A 21,456-nucleotide genomic window follows, 5' to 3' on the forward strand; every position below is an offset into this window, starting at 1 on the left:
GGTACAAAACCAACAGCGTTTTAAAATTAATATACAGCAAAGGCCATGACTGCTAAAAACCAACAAAGACTGCCAGAAAGCCTGCCTGAAAGAACTGGGTGTGCTTTAGGGCTGGGGAAATCTATAAACGTCTCATGCGGCAGTGAGACGAGATTCTCCCATAGACCGATCTCCCTCCACACCCTCCAACCACCAGTGCAATTTGGCTTCTTTGTAATTGTTACTGGTGCATAAATACAAAGGGGGTAGGGTCCTTATAAATACCATAAGAGATACCTAGGACCAACAGGAAGGGCCTGGCAGACCACAGATAGACCAGACCATGGCTTGAAAATCACCACTTTAGGCCCTGGTTCAGCAAGTTGCTTGAACACAGAACTGGTCCCATAAACTTCAATGGGACCTGCTTAAGTATCTTGCCTTAGTGTGTTAAACATCTGTCTGAAACAAAGACAGGCAAGCAAAACAAAGACATTCACATTGTAAGAGACTTCCCCCCAGACTTTCCTTTTAATCAAAATAAAGTTAGACATAGTCCCAAGCCAGGAAATCCCCCGCCAGATCCGGAACTGAACTTGCCCAGAGTCTGGAGGTCATCTGGACCTGGGGTTTTGGTTTAGCTCATGAGAGAAGTAGGAGCTGGCTCTGGAGTGGAGACCTGGACCCAAACATTCCTTGAATTCAGAGTGCAGGGAGAGGGTTCAGATCCAGAGGTTCTGTTTAGGCCCAGCTTTAAAACAAACCTATTTAAAAAACCTTGAGAACAGAGCTGCACTGACAGAAAAAAAGCCTTAAAAAGTACGTTCTCTGGAGAGCTAAGTGCCCCTCACCCAAGAATAGACAAATTCCAGGCTAGCTTGGTGACGAATACCTAGGAGAACAGTCACACAGGGGTAAACGGTCAAGACTTTTTTTTAAAAAAGCAATTGCAACATTCAGACGCAGTTTGGTCTCTCTTAGCTACAGCGGGGTTGGGTGGGATGAACATACTATAGTGCATTTATATATACTGTCTTAAAGAACTATGGCACTCAACCACATGTGTCAGCCAAGGTCTGCCCTTCCCCTGCACACACTCTCTCTGGGCCCTGTGAGGACAGGGGTTAAGTGTTCCCCCTTCCTTCGAGATGCACTTGAAGCCCTTCTAGAGTATGATACCGACATTCCTGCGCATGCTCCCTTTGTTTGGGACCAGGCTGTCAGGGTTAGGTAAACTCCACACACCTCCTAGGAGAACGTTTACTCAGCCAGGCTGTAACTGTGCAAATACATAGTGAGAGGGGGGTGGGGAGGAGGTGATAACACAACTGACCCCAGGAGCTGTTGCTAGAGAAACACATTCAGAAAGCTGCAAGGGGGGCAGAGAGGAGAGCGAGCATGGGACATTCAAATTAGTGGGGCAGGGATTAGAGATCAAGGGGCCGAGGGGGAGAGTTGCACCATGCACAAATCCCCTGACGTCTCATTAAGACAACTGGTAATAATTCAAACAGCTGCAAAATGAGCAGTGCCCGTACACTGATCCGCAATACAAGCAACTGAAGAGACTGAAGGAAACAGATGGCAAAACCCACCCCTGCTACCTCCTGGTTCACAGGGGTCCAGTGCTACTGGAGAAGAGCAGCCCTGGAGGGGGAAGGGCTCTTCAACCACAAGACAGCCTGGTTTACAAACAACTATCAATTCTCTCCCCACCCACCACGCTCTCCTTCCTGAGCAGAGGGGAACTGCAAATTCTCCCTCATACGCAGACTTCTATACATGAGAAAAAGCTGCTTTCCCATAGAAATCTACACGTGCAGGACGCAGAGACCAGGTCAGGCCTGAGTAAGGGAGATGTACACACACTACTGATCACTGCAAGGCAGGGCTCCAAAGGAAACATAAAGGCCGTGTTTGTTCACACAGTCTACAATATGCCTGGAAAACAAGGAGGACCATTTTGTCTTAAAGGCTGAGCTAACTCAACCAAGTTGCCTCGTGAGCTTTTAAGATATTACTTTCTAGATAGATATCCCAACCCATTACCCCCGGCCCTCCTTCCAAATAAAGTGCAGATGGTCAAATATTACTGGTCTGTCATCTGCCAGTTTCAGTCAGCATTGGGGACACAAAACCCAAAAGCAGAAGAAGAGAACACCGCCCCGCACCCTAAACCGAAGTCTCAGACTGCAAGCGAAGGACAAATTTGTGAGATTTGGGATCTATGAACTCTTCCGAGAGTTTGATGAAGGGGATTTTCTTCACATTAATTACAAGGCTGAAGTCCAAGCACTTGAGAACAAAAATGACACCATCCCTTAATGCACTTGTGACTGCTTCTTCACTGACGAGTGTCCACTGCTTGGAGAACCAGCGATCCCTGTCATATTGGAGGGTTGGGCCTGGATTGATGTAACGCTCCAGGAATGCCTAGACACAGAGAGAAACACACACAGAGAGAGAAAGAATGAATTGGTGCCAGGGTAACTCCACCCCCTCATGACTCAGGTCTGCCTTGACACTTTCTTTCAATCTCATGATTTAGCCCCGCAGACAGAGATATTCCCTGTAGCGAATTGTTTCAGCTAGCACACTTGGTAAAACTTCCTCTCCTCCTGCCATTTCCTACCCCTAGGACCTGATCAAGTAGGTGACAGCTAGAGATTTGCTTTATCTCATCCCAGACAGTTCACAAAATTATGGCTCCAACTTCCAGTTTCAAATTGCCTTTTAAATATAAATTTAGCACTGGGGAAAGGTCCGACAGCGCTGGAGAGCGGAGGCCTCTCTCTCCAGAAAGGAGGAGCCTGGGCAAGGCACAACTTCCCCTCCACTATGTATACAACTCACTGCCAAAAAAGCCCCATCCTTGACCTGGAGAAATCCCCTGTCCCGGTGGGAGGAGATTTCAGTCTCTGTGACCCACTCAGTCCTTGGCAGGAAAGTACTTTAGCTCAGACACCTGGAAGAACAAGCATCACTTCAAGCAGTTTACTTGATATTGTTGTATTTTAAAGTTTCCACTGCAAACTCAGGGGGCAAGTTCTGCTGTCAACACACATCATGCCAAGTGCCCCCTGGGATTCCAACGCTGGTATTAGGTCATAACAGACCCCGTGTTTAAAGCCAGCCTAAATGCCCGTCCTGCCCACAGTGTCTCTGCTACTATCACATATGGTTACTAATACTGGGTAAGATAGTAAGTGCTTTCGCACTCCCGCAGTGGCCTTCATCCCAAAGGGGACTATATGTAAAGCACCAAGCCTCACTTCACCCAGCACTCAAATGCAGCCCCCTCTGGAAAGGACGGTGGCAGCCATTTAACAGTTGCACAGCAACTGAGGGCAGGAAGCGAAGCATAATCATTCAGCTGCATCTGCAGGGAAATGTAGGGAGGCAGAATGCAGTCGTACGAACTGGGGGTTTGGCCAGGACATGAAGACTAGCACTCCTTTTCATACACACACACACACACACAGCCACGGAGTCATTAGCAACCGCAGCTCCTTGGGGAGAAATCCAATCCAAAGAATAGCACCCCCGACGCTGCGCCTCGGAGGTCAGCGCTGGCAGTGGGAAAATTGCTCCTTCCTGAATCACCCACTCTACCCCTTCCACCACCCTAGGGCACAGAGCTAGAGAGCTCCCTACTGAATTGCTAACACCACTTCCTGCAGCAACCTGTGCTTTCCTTGGAGGTCTCCAAACCAAGGATCAGCCAGGCCTGACCCCACTCGATTGGTTAGAATTGCGGAGATCGCAGCTCATTGATGCTCACAGCTTAAAAAGGCAGACGGGAGAAGGGGCAGTGGGATCTGAGTTCACTCCAAGACCTAAAGCCAAGTTACAAGCAAGGGACTGAAATGTACCAACTGTATCATCAATAGCAGCCCTCAAGTCTCATTACTCTCTGCCTGACCCCCATTCTCCCTCACATACACACCCCCTGCAGCTCTCTGGCTCTAAGCTGAAGGCAGCATTACCTTGGGCGTCATGTTGTTGGTGATGCAGAAGGACAGGTGCTGCAGGATGCTCTCCATGCTGTGGTAGTGCTGCTGCCGGGTGGTGCGAAGGTATTTCTGCAGAGCCCTCGCCATGGATGGGAAAATCGCCTGGGCTGCCTCACGGGGATCCATCACTTCACCTGGGGCTTTCTGCTGTTCCTCCGCCTGGAGACGTTTAATGTGAGTGAAAGCCTCTTCCACTGCAACCACAAGCCTGCAAAAAAGACACGAGGAAGCCAGATTCACCACCAGGGAGGACGGGAAGGTCCTGTAGTTAGGGCACAGATTGCTTGGGAGTCAGGAGATCTGGACTCTATTCCTGGCTCTGCCACTGGCCCACTGTGACACGTCAGGCAAGTCACTTAACCCCTTCCGCAGAGAGGGAAACAGAGGCCTGGGGAGGTGAATTGGAGTTTTCTTTTTCTTGCACAAAAAGTCACCCAGCACATCAGTGACACAGCCAGGATTAAAACCCAAGAGTTCCTGGCCCCAGCCTTGCGTTCAGGTCACTAGACAGTCCTGCCTCCAGTTGCAACTTTGGCCCACAGCTACTCTCATATTGAGTACAGAGGTACGAGAGTAGTGGACCCAGCATGCATTGCTCCAAGTTTGATCTGGGGGAAGGTGCTTGGCTCAAGATAGAGCACTGAATACACTGGGACCCATAGTCTCCACACACCTCTCCATGTTCATGACCTGCACTCTATTCCATTTTATACAAGCTGGGGTGCAGTCCTCAGGCTCCTGGCAGGTTGCCCAAGTGGCCCTGCATGCGGCAAGGGTTGGGTTCCCTGTCCTAGCACAGAGCACTTGCAGCCAAGAACGCATCCTATGCGAACCATCCCTCTTTCAGCACAGCTGTGCAAACAAACTCAGACCACACTGGAGCAAAGCAACAGATGCCAGAGGATGTTCAAAAGCTACCCTAGCTGAGTTTAACGAGTAAAAGACAGCACTGCAGTTAAAGGAAAGCTGTTAGATTGTAAAATACTCATGTTTCACATTGGATTAAATTAATGGAACTAAGTCACTAATAATGACTTTTCTACAATGCCCTGCATATAAAACCTTTAGATATTAACGCAAAGAGAAGCTGTACTGTCAGCCTGATCATGTGTAGGAAGACAGAAATATCAGAGACGAGCCAGAGACACAGAACGCTTCAGATAGATACGTGCAGGAAACAGTAGGAGGTCCTCAGAGCTCTTTTTAGTTAGGTTTTGATGTTTTTAGAAAGATTCCCCATGTATATGCCAGCAGGCTGCATCTCCTACTAAATGATGGTTTGTCTTTAAGCCAGGAGCTGCTCTAGCTGAGCTCAGTGAGTAGGTGAAAAGGACCCAAGTTGCTAGATTGCACAGAAGGAAGCCTGTGGAAGCCCGTGGAAGCCCAGAGACACATGCTTCCCTTTTTGCTGAGAGACTGGAGAAAGCCTGACCAGCAGCAAGGGGTCAGGCTGAGCTAGCATGAGACAGACATCATATCAGCACTTCACTGCTGACTCTAAACCCTCAGTTAGGGCAACTTGTTTAGTCCCTCTGGTTACAACGGAAACCTTCCAACTGCGACTCAGCTCAGGGACGTCAGTCTGCTGCAGGTGGCCTGCCTGAAACAATAGCTCGGAGGAGCTGCCTACCCAGGTTAGCTTCAGTCGGGTGTTAATTCTGAAGGCGAATAACACCCTGTAATCAACATGCTGAACTCGTCCGCACAGAGGACCATTCCAGCAGAAACATCCAGCTACTCATATCCCTGCCTCTACCAGACCTGTTCAGATGGACAGTAAGACTACAGCGTTTAAGCAGAAGTGTTGTACTGCCATATCAAATGCTGCATTCACCTACTTCTGAAGGAGGGAGAATTCCTCCCTGTAGAGACCAGGTGGCACTGGCAGTGCTATGGATTCAGCCCTTGGATTACTTGGGGAAATAATGGGATTTCATGCACTGAGCTATTATGGATTTCTCAAGCACTGGACCCTTCCCTAATCCATAACATTCTGTTAGCTGATCTGGAACATTTACACATGTTCTTTGCTTATGTATTTCTCTAAGCACTCCCTGTCCCAAGCCATTGCCACCCCTGGGTGTCTCTTTTTTCCTATACCTTTTTAATATAAAGGACTTTATTTATACCAAACACTCAGTCCCTTAAACAAAACCCTCTCAACCCAATTCCCCTCTTTTTTATTGGGCCCACCGAGCTGTTCAGATACAGTTAAGAGAATCCAGCTCGCCAGCAAACTGACTGTGGCGGGCAAACAGTCGCTGCAACGTGAAGGAGACAGCATTACCTTGCTCGACGTTTTTTAACTCTGCGATCGTGGTCTGCTTCTTCATAGTAAAGCTCATTGTGACTGGAGTCTCTGCGCCGGGCGGCAGCAGCGATCATGGCCCGGGACTGGCCGGCAGCATTGTTACCTGGGCCTTCAAGGGGAAGCAGAAGTAAGAGAAAGAGTTTACTGTTGCAGAATGGGAGTTGAAAAGGCTTAAAATCCAAGAGTGCCTGTCACAGGCAATTGGTGGGCCAAGTGGGGCTGTACCTGCCCAATGCTCTGGGGGAGGGGGGGTGTGTCAAAAACCCTCCCTGCAGATACTCCCCCTGGGGAAGCGTGCATATGGAGGGAGTATTTCCTGTCCACTTCAACTGCTGCAGTCAGTGGAGATGGGAGAGAGAATTCAGAGGGGATGAAGTAGCCAAACAGTTACAGTGACTGACTACACCAGGGATAGGCAACCTATGGCACGTGTGCCGAAGGCGGCACGTGAGCTGATTTTCAGTGGCACTCTCACTGCCCGGGTCCTGGCCACCGGTCCGGGGGCCTCTGCATTTTAATTTAATTTTAAATGAAGCTTCTTAAACATTTTAAAAACCTTATTTACTTTACATACAGTTTAGTTATATATTATAGACTTATAGAAAGAGACCTTCTAAAAACGTTAAAATATATTACTGGCAAGCAAAACCTTAAATTAGAGTGAATAAATGAAGACTCGGCTCACCACTTCTGAAAGGTTGCCAACCCCTGGACTACACAAACTAGGAGACAGAGTGCTAAGGATGTTACTTACCATCCGCTATATACATTTTCAGTTTGGCTACAAGGGCAGCTGGAACACATCACATTTCAGCAACAAGACAATGAGAGAGCACAAGAGGAGTTGGGAGGGGGAGAAAGACAGACAGAAAAGAAGAACATCAAGAGACATGGAGACAACAGCCACACACAGGAAAACACAGAGCTATGCTGGGATGTCTGGGCAGTGGCATCATCTTTAGACAAAAGACAGACACTTTAAAAAATGCAGTTACTGTTAGAGAGAAGTGACTCTGCAGAATGTAACTCTGGGCTCCGTACTGGTTCTCTGTGGGTCTGAAAGTTACATCTGTCTCAAGAGTTTTTATGCCTATTAGCAGAGCCCACTCAGCTCTAGGAAAGGGAGCTGGAGTCTGCTCTACATCGCACATCGATATCAAGTAAGTATCTATCATTTGTTTACTAGTGATGCTTTAAAAGGCAGGAACAGCCCAGCTAGGTTCTGTGATCCCACATGCAGCCTGCAGCGCTAGGAGTTAGGGAAAAGTGTTGTCATTTGATGAACAGAGCACATCAGAGTCACAGAAAGACATAGAAAACAACCCCCAAAATGTATACATTTTTAAGAGCCACTTTTCTGACTGTAACTATGCTTTAAGAGCCAGTCTACGCCATTAAACTGGCTGTGTTTAAGCATTATCAATTCTGTAGGGTAGACAGGCCCAAGAATGCTCTGCTCACACAATAAGGGCTGCTTTTTTCTTAAAAAGAACATGGTTTCCAAGAAATAAGTTTGATGTTTAATGATGGATAGTCTAGGAATTCAAACAAACAGCTTCTCCAGAGTAAACACTGCAGATTTTATTTGACAGCCTCGATGTGTAGTGGTACGGCTTAGGAGAGGCGCAGTTCCAGTTTGGTTTAGAATTATTAATTGTCTGATTCATCACGCATGGTGATGAAAATACAGCCTTTGGGCAAGCTCCCATTTTGCCAGCACAATAGGGACTTAAGCAAGACCTCCTCCTTCCCCCCCCCCGGCTGCTGTAACACCAAACTCAAAGGCTGCCAACAAATTAGAGGTTTTAACAGCATTACTGTCCTCTCACGCGGAGAGCATGCAAGACAGATTGTTCCACTGCCAAGAGGGTCCTGGCTAGAGCTACACAGTCCACTTAGTAAATCCACAGGAATTCTTCTAAAGGATATGCTTCTATGCCACTGAGTTCAGCGTGCATTAAAAAAACCCTGCTGCACAGCAAGAGAAGCTATCCAAAAGCTCTGCAAACTCTGGGATTGCACAGTATATTACAATGGCTAAAGTCCTGCTATATTCATTATGGCAATAAAGCCAAGAAGTACCGAGAGACCAAGGAATTGACAATTATTGTAAGATCCTGTGTTAGAAGCCACTAGTGCCACATATAAATGCTTTATGCTACTGGAAAGTTGGGAGTTCCTCCTATCCAGTGTCATGAAGCACTTGTTTCTAGCCCTGCCAGTCAAAGATTTTGGAACTGAAAAAGCATCCCATCCAGATCCCTAGCTTGCTTTTGTCTACTTGAGTTCTGACAGGATTTTAAACTATGCTAGCTCACAGACTGCTAGTGCTAGAAAAATCACTGATTTTTCCTCTGAAAGTTTGGAGTCCCAACTTTCCAATGGTCTGTATCATTAGCCTCTTCCTGCAGCAGCTGTGCCCTGCCAACTCTCAGTTATGCTGCAACTGCACTAGAAGAGATGGTAATTGGAACAACGTGACATTAAATAAGCCTAATGCCTTACAACCTGAAAAGGCTGGGAACACTTTGTCGGGATCAAATTTGGAAAAACCTTCCAGACCAGTAAGTTCCCCCTGACACTAACCCATGACCAGAATGAAAGAGAAGGTTTCCACCTGGTCAAAATGGTTTATTTTTTTCCCAAGACCCCCTCCCACATACACACAAACATTGCCCATTTCTACAACAGAATATGCTAGCTTACATCCCTTATTACTGATGTTACTTACTATTTCACACCCCCCGCACTTCCTGCACTAGCCAGGACCAGAAGTGCTACAAAACAAAGCTGCCCCTCTCCGGGTTTCTGCCCCCCCCAATCAGCAGCAGGTCTCACTAGAGGAAGCTGCTCTGGCAACATTTCCAGGTCCAATTTTTGTTGTCTCTAAAGGTTCAGAGGAGGTTTGGAGAAGCATCCACACAGCCTCTGAACCCTTTGGGGGCACCGAGCAACGCAAAGCAAGATATAAGCTATGTGCGAAAGACAGGGCAGAAGTCTTAGATTCATCTCCCACATTCCTGTTGCACGTGAAAAACAGTCGCTCTCTGCAAAGTCAAATCCCCTCTGAACACACCCTGCTGCAAAACCTTTCAGTGCTAATTCACACATGTACAATACAGCCCTGATTTTTCCAACTCCTGTGAAATTAAAGTTGGCCGTGTTTCCTGGGACAGCCCCTCTCCTTTGTATTTTAGCTTCAGCCTGTTGAGTTTAAAAGCTTCCCCATAGAACTGAAGCTACCCAATTACTGGAACACCTGATTTTATCAAGGCTGTGGGTGTCCTGACACAACCTTGGTTTGTTTAAACCTGTCTTATTTAGATTCAATCAGCAAAGAATTGATTCAAGTTTGGTTTAACTCAGGTTCAGAGGGGCCACACAGGGCCTCACAATGGTTTAACTACATCTATTGAAAAAACACCCCTTTAAATTGGTACAACTTGTGAAGACAAGCCCTAAGCTTGCAAAGGTTTGCAGGACACTAAGCCCCTGTCCTTATATTTATCTATAAAGTGCCATACCCATCTAGGCTTTGTGTTGAGTAGGAAGTACAATCAAATTTAAGATAGGTTTCAGAGTAGCAGCCGTGTTAGTCTGTATCCGCAAAAATAACAGGAGTACTTGTGGCACCTTAGAGACTAACAAATTTATTAGAGCATAAGCTTTCGTGGGCTACAACCCACTTCTTCGAATCCATGCATCCGAAGAAGTGGGTTGTAGCCCACGAAAGCTTATGCTCTAATAAATTTGTTAGTCTCTAAGGTGCCACAAGTAATCAAATTTAAATTGGGCTTAGCTAATACATACTAGCTAAACCTGACCTAAACTTGGCCACTTTTCCTAGTCAAGACAAAGTTCTATTGTGCTTTGTAAGTCTGAAGTGATTTGGGACCAATGGACTCAGTAGTGGTAGGAGGATTTCTGATAAGAATTTTGGATGGTGAGAAGGTAGGCATGTGCCTGGAACAAAGGATAACAAGTCCTGCTCTTCTCCACCCCACACATCAATTCTCAGCTACTATTCCACCCTCACCTACCATCCACATTGTAGACTTTCAGGCCAGCCATGTGTTTGGCTGCGCGAGACTTGGAGGCCATTAACAAGCTCGGGTTATAGATGGTGAAATCTCTGTAGTAGTTTTCCAAAACCACCAATGCAGCTCGCTGGATGCTAGAAATAAAATGCAACAAAACATTTTAAAAAAAGACAACTTAACATTATATAGAGAAACACAGATAATCACATTAATTGGAAACCGGTTATTAGTGTCATGGCTCTGTGTACTATGCAATTCTGCAATTGACAAATCTGTCAGACTACACTACTTGTGGAATTGGGTTCCAGGATCTTCTAGCTTTCATTTTTGAGCAAAGCGTTTGCCTTTACAGTTGCTAAGAAAAGCTTCTTAAATGCAAAAAGGGTGTAAACTGACATAGTATCATCTTCAAATCTGCAGACAGCCTGGAACAATAGCTCATCTCATCTCACTTTGGCCTTATCTAGACCAGAAGCTAAGATGCAGTTCTAGCACATATTAGCCAGCCAGCCTGCCTCAGGTTGAGGCACTCGTTCGGTACTGATTGATGCTTTCCCCTCCAAATCTTATATACCTCTTCTTGCAGCACCTAGTGGTTCTTGAGATGTGTCTCACCCCAAGTACTGACATGGCACAGTCTTTACAACTTGTGAGCTCAGATAAGATCACAGCCTGAGGTAGTATGGCTGCGTTATAGCAACATTCACAATTTCTGATTACATCCCACACTAGGGCTGGGACATAAAACAGTGTCACCTCCTCCCTTTGAGTTGGCTTCTATTCCTAATATAACAGCCAACACAAGCAAAGCAAACACCAAAAGGTGCTCAGCTGCAAGGTTTCCTTTCCTCATAATCAGCTTGTCAAGCAAAATATAAAGATAGGCATTGTTTAAAGACATTACAAGCTGAAGTGTTTCACAATGAGCCAAGGCCCAGGGCTAAATCAGGCACGGTGCAGGGAGATGCTCTACAAATTAGGGTTTGTCTACAATACAACGTGGTCAACAAAACTTTTGTTTTTCACGGGTACTTAAAAAAGCCCCCCCGCGAAAGACAAAAGTTTTGCCGACGCAAGCGGCAATGTGAATACGGCTTTGTCGGCAGGAGCGCTCTCCTGCCGACAAAGCTAACGCCGCTCGCGGGGCTGGAAGTATTGCGTTGGCAAAAGTGCCGACAAAATACCGACAGAGCGTTTACACACGCTGACTTCTAGCGACAAGGCTGTGTTGACACAGCCTTGTCGCTAAAAGCTGCGTAGTGTAGACAAATCCTTAGCTCCCATCACACAGCTCTGCCAATGCACCGCTGTCCTGAGCGTCCCCTTCAGCAGACCATCAGTAGAGATTTCTTCATGTCACTAACCAGAGGAACCAGCCAAGAACACCATGCTGGTTTCACTTTTAACCCACAAGGATTTGAACTCAACAACTAGCACTTTAGCTCCTAGAACCAACCTAACCTGTTTTAATTAAGTTACATTTGTCACGAACAAGCAAACTCCCCCATGAAAACAACAGCAGATGATTCTCACACGAGTTATAAGAAGCAGGTTGCAGGATACGCAAGCATAGGAAGGACAGTGTTGCGGGAAAGGTACGAACCAAGAAATGGAATCTGGAGTCTATTCTCAGCTCTGCCACTGACTCACTGTATGAATTTGGACAAGTTACTTAACCTGTGTGTCTAATGTTGATAAAAGCCTTCATACCACGCTACTCTGAGCCCACATAATACATAAAGAGCCTTCCAAAAAAATGCCAAAATCCAGATGTTTGTTCGATTACCTAGGGCTAGCGGAGTAAGGAGGAGCAAGCTGTAGCTCTTTTGTTGGACACCTTCCTCATTAAGTTTCACTGTACAGCTAAGTTACTTTCCTTAGCTGTGTACATTAAAAGCTCAGGTTTAGATTTTCAAAAGTGAATAGTGATTTTAGACTTGATTCTTGAGGATCCAACTTGAAACACCTGAAAGGTGTTTGATTTTCAGAAGGTGAGTGCTTGGCACTTTCTGAATGGTCCCTTAAAAGCATCTCAATCTTTGAGAGATTTCTCCCCTCTCCATTCACTGTTGAAAATTTAAGTCTTGGTGAGAAAGTTGCATAAAATGAACCACACGCACACAGAACACAGTTCTCAAAGGTTCACACAACGTCAAGTCAAAACCAAATTTTCATCTGAAGTTTCAACTGCATCTCTCCTCAACAAGGGTGATTTCCCTGCCAAGTTTCTGTTGGCCAACTCCAGTCATTCTAACCGGGGGGCTGTTAAATGAGTGCCTATTATCTCCCCCCCTCCCATCATACTTACACTGTGACGTTGTGCAGTCTATATGGTTTTATAAAAACATGATAATAAGTGAATATAACGTAACTGGGATATGCTTCATAAAAAAGGTCTCTTGTAAGGTATCATTACAAAGTTTATAATCTGAGTATGATCATCCGATTTGTATAAATGTACCACTCATGTATCTAAAACTAGAAATATAAAATATAACTCTGAGGGCCTATTGTAATTATGTAAAGTGTAGGCCATTAATGATGGTTTGGAATCTTGATAACTCCCATTAACAAGGACCATTATCCGCAGATGGCTGTATTTACCTGTGAGTCTTCCTGTATATGTGTGTGCTGGCAAGTGGGCAATGAAGTCTTGCAGTGAAATGTGATCATGTCACCTGAACTGGAATCCATCTTTAACCTGGTGCTTTTCCAGTGAGGGGGGGTGGAAACCCAGAGGGACAAAGGGTTCCCGCCTTATGCAAAAGATATATAAAGGGGTGGAACAGAACAAAGGAGAGAGAGGAGCCATCATGAAGAATCCCCTAGCTATCACGTGAGCTGGAACAAGAGCTGTACCAGGGGAAAGAATTGTGCCCAGGCCTGGAAGGTGTCCAGTCTGAGAAAAACTTACTGAAGCATCTCTGAGGGTGAGATTATCTGTATTTAGTTTGATTAGACATAGATTTGCGCATTTTATTTTATTTTACTTGGTGACTTACTTTGTTCTGTCTGTTACTACTTGGAACCACTTAAATCCTACTGTCTGTATTTAATAAAATCACTTTCTATTTAGTAATTTACTCAGAGTATGTATTAATACCTGGGGGAGCAAACAGCTGTGCATATCTCTCTATCAGTGTTATAGAGGGCGAACAATTTATGAGTTTGCTCTGCATAAGCTTTATGCAGGGTAAAATGGATTTATCTGGGTTTAGACCCCATTGGGGTAGTCTTTGCACATCGGGTGGCAGCTCCCAAGGGGGTTTCTGTGATCCAACCCGTCACATACATATGACAACTTTTTTTGCTCAAGCTTCCCAAAGTTTCACCCACATGCCTGGAAAGGCGAAGGGTTTGGAAAGTGATGAGCTCCTGAGAACAAAGTTAGAACAGAGACCGTCATGCTCATGTTCTACTTGTGGACAGTTTGGGCTGCATAAGCCTACATGCAAAATGGGCAGAGCATCTCCAGGGAGGTGGTGTGTTGAGTGATTCCCCCCTCAGTGAGCAGGGGCAATACAGCTCAGAGAAAGCATTTTGTTAACTTTAATGTAAGAATTTTCCTGCAATCTAGAAAGAACATTAAAATTTAGACATCCCCTGTACCCCAGTGACCAAAAAAAAAAAAAAAAAAAAGTAAGAATGTAACTTGCAAAAAAAATGCCACTACCACATAGGCACCCCTAAGACATCCCCCTTCAGCAGGGCCTGTTCAACTACAGGTCCCTCCCCTCTCCAGAGTTGCTACAGAGTATGTTAGTAAAGTTTCATCGTTTCCTAAATCCTCCTGTCAGCCCAACTCTGGCTCCCTTACAGTCACATGGGCATCAAATTAGGAAACAGCTAGAATTTCATTTGCAGGGCTTTGTGTTCGTTTTAAAGCTAAATTCTCTTAATTTTTTTTAAAGACACCGATGGTATGGATAAGAAAATTAGAAGGGTCACACTAATTAGACGAGTGAGCAAATGGTTGAATAAGAGCCTCCAGGCTGTATTGCTCAACCTCTATACCCACATCAAGGGGGAGCACCGCCCTCAACTGTGCAGTAGGAAAACTATTTCTGCTCTGCGTTACAAGCTATAAAGCAACAAGAATCCCCCACCCCCAAACACACACCCAGCCCTTCCCACAGCTGGGAGAAAAAGGCACATAGAAGGAACGCATTTGTGCAAGTGAGAAGGCAGGTAAAGTGACCAGATGTATTTGGTGGTCACTTTACCTGCCTTCTCACTTGCACAAATGCGTTCCTTGGAGCAGTGGTTCTCAACGAGGGGTTCATGGCCCCCTGGGATGCCACAAGCAAGTTTCAGGGGGGTCACCAAGCACAGACAGCTTTAGATTTGCTGAGGCCCAGGGCAGAAAGCTTAAGCCCCACCACATAGGGCTAAAGCCCGGGGCCCTGAGCCCCGCCACCCAGGGCTGAAGCCTGAGCAACTTAGCTTCTGGGGCCCCATGTGGCATGGGGCCTGGGCAGTTGCCCTGCTTGCTATCCCCTAACGCTGGCCCTGGCTTTTATATGCAGAAAAACAGTTGTTGTGGCAGAGATGGGCCATGGAGTTTTTAATAGTATGTTCGGGGGGGGGGGGGGGGGGGAGGGAAGGATTAAGAGAGAAAAAGGTTGAGAACGCCTGCCTTAGAGGGAGGTATTAGGATGGGTAAGTGACCGGACTATAGTAGAATGCTAAATACACACACAAAATTCAGCTCTGATTTTATATTCTCTGGGACTTTCTGCTGCAGGCTAGTTGCGCTGCTTCTTTAGTAATGCACAGAGAAGTAAAGTGGCTGCTGCAGAAAGCCCTCTCCTCTCCACCCACACTCCACGGACTCCAGATCGAATGGAAACTGGCTAGGTTCCCAGGCCGACGTTCAGAGACTTTCCTGGCACAGCATCTCTACAAGGAGTTCAGCCCTGTGTTAGCTGGTAACACTTCACTCCGCACCCCTGCAAGTGAACTCTCCTTCCATTTACAATTAAAATAAGGGATGGGTTAGGAAGATTTCAGTGCACTGTAACTGCAATGACCCACTCAGATGGTTGTAGCTGGAAGTCTCACCTGTATCCTACATATGACAGCGTCCAGTAGAATAGGCTACGAGATAAAGCATGCTCTAACATTATGCTAACCTACAACTGCGAAAAGCAACCTTCAAAAGGAATTTCAAAGGCTTTGTCTTCACTACCCGCCGATCCGGCGGGTAGCAATCGGTTTATCGGGGATCGACTTACCGCGTCTAGTGAAGACGCGGTAAAATCGATCCCTGATCGCTCTGCCGTCGACTCCGGAAATCCACCTCGGCAGGAGGCGGCAGCGGAGTCGGCGGCGGCGCGGCAGCGGTCGACTTTCCCGCGTCCTCACCGCCAGGTAAGCCGACCTAAAATACGCAACTTCAGCTACGGTATTCACGTAGCTGAAGTTGCGTATCTTAGGTCGGACCCCCGCTGCAGTGTAGACCTAGCCAAAGTGTTTTACAACATGAGTTCAGTCTCAAATCACTGTTGGGGCAAGGCAGAAGACAATTGCCCTTTGTCTAGGCTGCAGAAATCAGGATATTCCTAATGTAGATAAGTTCCTGGATACTGTGATGTGAAATCAGTAAAAGGGTCATGTCAGAGCATGCTGCGACTAAGGGAAGCCAATAAGCAGATATAACTTCAGTAGTATGTTGCATCTGAGGATTGCAAAGCCATTTACAAACAGTAATGAATTAAGTTTTACAATGCCCCCAAGGAGGGATTTGTTTTTTCTTCGTGTGAAACACTTCCCCCTCCTGCCATAGGTAACTCAGGAACAGCCGCACTTGGAAACTTGTCGCTAAATGTGATTTCAGTTTTAGGAGATCACGAAACACTTTGCAACTTGCAGACCAAAATGGCCTTAACCTTGGCTGCAGTGATGGACTTAATCACGCTGTGACTGGAGTCTTTTTTCCAAGGAGAAGATTCTTCTTGGAGGCTTTGCAGAAGACCGGAAATGCTAGGACAAAGCTTAGAGCAGAGAAAGGCAATCCCAGCCGTTATGTCCAAATCAAATCTGCAACAAGGAACAGTGCACAGACATGCAGAGCTAGACTTTTAACCACTGGAGTCCCTGTCCTCCCCGGTATGTTACTGGGAGTCCTTCCCGCACCAGGGGTAAGGTTGAGCGGAGGTTTCTGAAGAGGTGGCTCTAAACAAAGTGCCTAAAATCCGCAGGTGCACTCAGACGGGCCTACAATTCCTGTGCCAGCTGATAGACCTGGATTGTGTGAGTGGTGCACATTGGGGTCTGTTTGGTCAAAGTGCTCCTGAGAGAAGTTTCTCCCCCCAATGACCTACTTTTAAATTTTCTAGTGCTCTAGACTCTGGCACAATGCACTGAAACTGGGGGGGGGGGGGGGTAGCAGAGAAGAAACATGCTCCATTCTCAGTCACATGATACTGAGACCAGGCAGAAACTGTGGAAACTGAGCTCTGGGTCCTCAAGGAAGAGGCTCAATGAGACACCTCCACTCAGCTGGTGGCTTAGGGAGGGTGGCACCAAAATGCAGTCCCAATGACCATGAGTTCAAGTCCCCGTCTAGGCAGATTCCGGAGAGTAGTTTTGTGCACATGGGCTGTGTACCCAGCCTAAAACTATGGCCAGTATCTACAGAGATGTCAAAGCACTGGGATGCCCTGAGCTCATCTAGTGTAGGCGATCAACAGCAAGTCTAAAACATACGGATTTGCTGGGCACACATAGGGGTAAGCCAGTTATGGACTACTCTTATCCCCTGGCGCTGCCTCCCGCTGGTAGCTGAGGGGCTGTGAGCAATGCCCAGGAAGCTTCCCCCACCTTCCCAAAATTGTCCCTCAACTTTGCCCCCCTAGTTACTCCCACTTTCTCAAAAACCAAGGGAAATTCACAAACAAAACCCCTTTGGAAGCACAGAGGTCAAAGCCACTCAGCACTGCCCTGTGCTTGCCATGTCCTGCAAGGGTATTACAGTGTAGCTCCCAAAACTAAGTGTTGCAAAACCTGGAAACCCAGGATGAAGATGACACTTCCCACACAAACTGGAATCTGCCCCTGTAGGGATGGCAGTAGGGAAGAGGAAGATCAGTACCGTATCCCTCTCAAACATGCTGTGTTCCCTGTGCCTACCACAATCCCAAGTCAGCATCATTCATATGCCCCCTCACTGTGCTCTGGGCAGCACCACTGATCCAGGAAGTACTTGCTACTGGATGGAAGAGGTTAAAGGAGGGGAACAATATTGTGCTCTTCCATTGGCCCTTGCGCTAAGGTGGCTGTCAGGGCGCAGGATTAAGGTTGTCTCAAACTGGAAGGAGCAGCAGCATTTCAGTTTTATATCTGAGAACACACACTTAAAACGACTTAAGAAACCTGTTCAACTATTGTGTCAGAACAAGATCTTCAGACTATTGCAACAGCAACAATATTCCATTTTAGTTTCCTTGGGCTGTGGTCTCATTCTCTCAAATGACAGGAAAACCACATTTTCTTGTCAGACAACCACATTTGAAGTCTACAGGCAACTAAGAATAAGTGCTCAGAATTCCTCACTTCACAAGCCTGCTCAGGAAATGCACTGGGATGGACAGAATTTGGCAAGTATGTTTTAAATACATGACCAAGGAGCAGGACCCCAGGCAATTGTTGGACAATCTTCTCAGCTGGGGAGGGGATCCACATGGCCAATCCTTAATTTCCTGTGTCCTGGGAGGGAAGGAGTCCCCAGCCTGCTCCCCAGCTGACTGTATGGCAACAACAGAACAGTTCTTGTAAACACTTGGCTCTATTAATTGAATGCGTACTAACGGTTCAGTTAAAGGAACATGTACTTCATACAAGTATGAAGGATTTGTTGGACTGGCTCCAGGAATCACTTCCTATGTCAGTTTCTTCTCTCCCTTTAAAGACAGTTTAGGAAATTAAGTGCAAGACATCTATATTAAGGCAACATTAAAAAAAAAAAAAAATCTAGCTAAACACACTGCAACATTAGTCAGGAAATGCATTAGTTAAGTTTCCAACAGCAGGGTTATCTCAGCTGCTTTGAACATCCCAAATATTTTTTGGCACACATCACACAGAACATCAAGTTACACATTTAACAAGATAAAAACTAAAAAAAAATACTGTGTGCAAAATGTCCATGGTAACAGTTCAGTAGGGATTTTGTACAACCTTCATTAAAAAGTTCAGGAAATATTGAAGGTTTTTTTTCATCTGATACTTTTAAAAAAAGTTTTCATAAGTCTACCACAAATGCGGTTAGCGTCTTTAAAAAAAAGACAAAAAAACAAAAAAACACTTAGTCCACATTGGAGATAAAATAGCATGAAAAGTTACATTTTAAAAAGGAAGTTTCATTGCAGCATGACATCAGCAAACTTTTTTTTTTTTTTTTTTTTTAAAGGAATACTTTAAATGAAGTGTCCAGAACAAGCTATTTTTAAAAAGTAACTCTACAAATATTCCCAGGCCAATGGTTAAAGTCCACAATTTAATCCAGAACGCTTTCATAGCAGTTCTATAAATCCTGTAAAACTCTATATTACAGCCACACTGATTGAAACTCTTATTCTGAGAAACTGACCAGGCCAGGAGCTTGGTGAAGTTTATTATCTTTAGAACATTTGTACTGGACTGCCCACTAAGCAATTCTGCAACAGTCTTTCACCAGGCAGTTTTAGTAGTGGAGATTTCAATTGACGGAGTTCAAGACTAATGTTTTCCTGCCATTTGTAAGATGGAGTACAAGCTACTTTCAGATGGTAAGAGGCATTGGTTTTAGCTCTAGAAGTTTGAGAATGCAGCTAGTACAATAAGTCATGGCAAAATTCAAAGATACTGTTGATGGGTGTGAAGGGGGATATGATTTAAAAGGTCCAATAAGACACTGGCTTGTCAGGGACAGAAAATGACTAGTAAGATATGTCACACTTCACTATGTCCCTCCACACCCAAATAGCCAAACATTTTACTCCCCAGTATACGGAAGGACCTACACATGGAGAAGATATGAGAGCAAAGGGTTCTCTAATCTAGCAGACAAAGACATACCAAGATCAAATGCGTGGAAGCTGAAGTCAGATACATTTAGACTAGAAATAAGGTGCACATTTAACAGCGAGGATAATTAACTAGTGGAACATACCAAGGGATGTGGTAGATTCTCCATCATTTTCAGTCTAAATCAAGATTCGATGTCTAACAGATATGCTCAGCCAAAAGTTATGAGCTTGATGCAAGAGTTAATGGGTGAAGTTCTATGGACTTATGTCATGCAGGAGGTCAGACTATGATCATAAAGGTCTCTTCCAGCCTTAAAAGTCTATTAATTCTCTGCTGCACTGAGGAACAAGAAGGAGAAGCAGGCAGAAGATAGGGTGACGCCAGTCCCTGCAGGAGAGAGGAAGAGATGGAGATATCAAGGACTGGAGCCTAGGGGGGAAAATGGGGATGAGGTACTGGGGACTGTGAAAGAGAACATAAGAGATTCATACCAACACAAGGAGGGGAAAAGAAGACAGGCTTATGTGATCAGGGATTCCATAGTCAACAGAATCAACAGGCTTGTCATACCAGAACACATCCAGAGAACAGAAGAGCGTGCTGTCTGAGAGGAGCAAAGCTATGAGATGTGGACATGAGGCTGAAAAGGATCCCGAGGAGAACAGGGGGAAAAAATCCATTGAGCTGTGCTGCAGGTTGGAACAAATGACACTGCTAGATTCTCACTGGAATGGATAAAGAGTGACTTTGCTAAGCTGGGTAAGACACTTAAAGTGAAAGCTCAGATGATTTTCAGCAGAATACTTTTGGTCCCTAGAGAAGAAGGGACACGTTAATGAAGATGAACAGGTGATTCAAGGATTGGTGCTGCGAGGAAGGTTTTGGGATGATCGACCACTGGGAGACATTCACAGAAAGACATTCCTCAGTTGATGGACTTCACTTGAGTACATGGAGTATTAACCTTCTGGGATCAAAGCTGGCATGATTGATAAGGAGACAAGGGGAGAAAGTTGGGAGAGACCTTGACAAATCTCCACATTTGGCTTCAATACACAGCAGTAAAATTCAGCTAAATGAAGATATACTAATATCAGAAGGTGAGAGTATGGACAGCAAGGTGAAAAAGTACAAATACTGATTTGAGTAGCAGTCAGGTAGATGTTACCATTAGTAAAGGACTATACCTAATCCAGGTAGAAAACTGGATGAGAGCTGAGAAAAACAACTGAAGAGCTTGTACATGAATGCAAGGAGTCTGGGCAATAAAATGGAAGAACTTGAACTACTGATGCAGGAGGTCAAACCAGATATTACAGGAATGACAGAAACATGGTGGAATATCATTTATGAATGGACTAGAGCAGGGGTGGGCAAACTTTTTGGCCTGAGGGCCACATCTAGGTGGGGAAATTGCATGCAGGGCCATGAACATAGGGCTGGGGCAGGGGGTTGAGGTGTGGGAGGGGGTGCGGTGTGCAGGAAGGGGCTCAGGGCAACAGGTTGGGGTGCAGGAGGGATGCAGAGCATACGAGGGGGCTCAGGGTAGGGGGTTGGGGACTCAGTGCAGGGGGTTGAGGTGCAGGCGGAGTGCGCAGGGGGCTCAGGGCAGGGTGTTGGGGTGCGGGCTCTGCTCAGCACCGCTTACCTTGAGCAGCTCTGGGATGGCAGCGGCATGCAGCGGGGCTAAGGCAGGCTCCCTGCCTGCCTTGGCCCTGCGCCACTCCTGGAAGCGGCCGGCACCATGCCCCTACGGCCCCTGGGGGTGGGGGCAGAGGGCTCCACGCACTGCCCTTGCCTGCAGGCACCACCCCCAAAGCTCCCATTGGACACGGTTCCCCATTCCCAGCCAATGGGAGCTGCAGAGGGCGGTGCCTGAAGGCAAGGGCAGGGCACAGAGCCCTCTGCCCCCCACTCCCTCAGGGGCCGCAGGGACGTGGTGCTGGCCGCTTCCAGGAGTGGTGCGAGCCTGCCTTAGCCCCGCAGTGCCACAGGAGGCAGCAATCCCGGGTGCCATAGTTACCCTTGAATACCTCTAGTCCAGGGGTGGGCAAAGAGCTATTTAGGAGAGAGAGGAAAAAAGGCCAAGGTGGTAGGGTAGTAC

At 46.2% G+C, this 21,456-nt stretch overlaps 1 protein-coding gene across 1 annotated transcript in view; it reads right to left on the minus strand.

Annotated features, from left to right (window-relative positions):
• Positions 1-2,151: 2,151 nt before the first annotated feature.
• VANGL1 (VANGL planar cell polarity protein 1) overlaps positions 2,152-21,456 on the minus strand; it is a 40,201-nt gene continuing 20,896 nt past the window's right edge. The window contains exons 4-7 of the mRNA XM_065422520.1: positions 10,344-10,477; positions 6,280-6,412; positions 3,966-4,200; positions 2,152-2,412 (exon numbers count right to left, since the gene is read on the minus strand). Of these exons, the coding sequence (XP_065278592.1) occupies positions 2,152-2,412; positions 3,966-4,200; positions 6,280-6,412; positions 10,344-10,477 (763 nt within the window). The remainder of the gene's footprint in view (positions 2,413-3,965; positions 4,201-6,279; positions 6,413-10,343; positions 10,478-21,456) is intronic.

This window comes from Emys orbicularis, chromosome 1, assembly GCF_028017835.1.
Source record: "Emys orbicularis isolate rEmyOrb1 chromosome 1, rEmyOrb1.hap1, whole genome shotgun sequence".
Classification (NCBI taxonomy): domain Eukaryota; kingdom Metazoa; phylum Chordata; order Testudines; family Emydidae; genus Emys; species Emys orbicularis.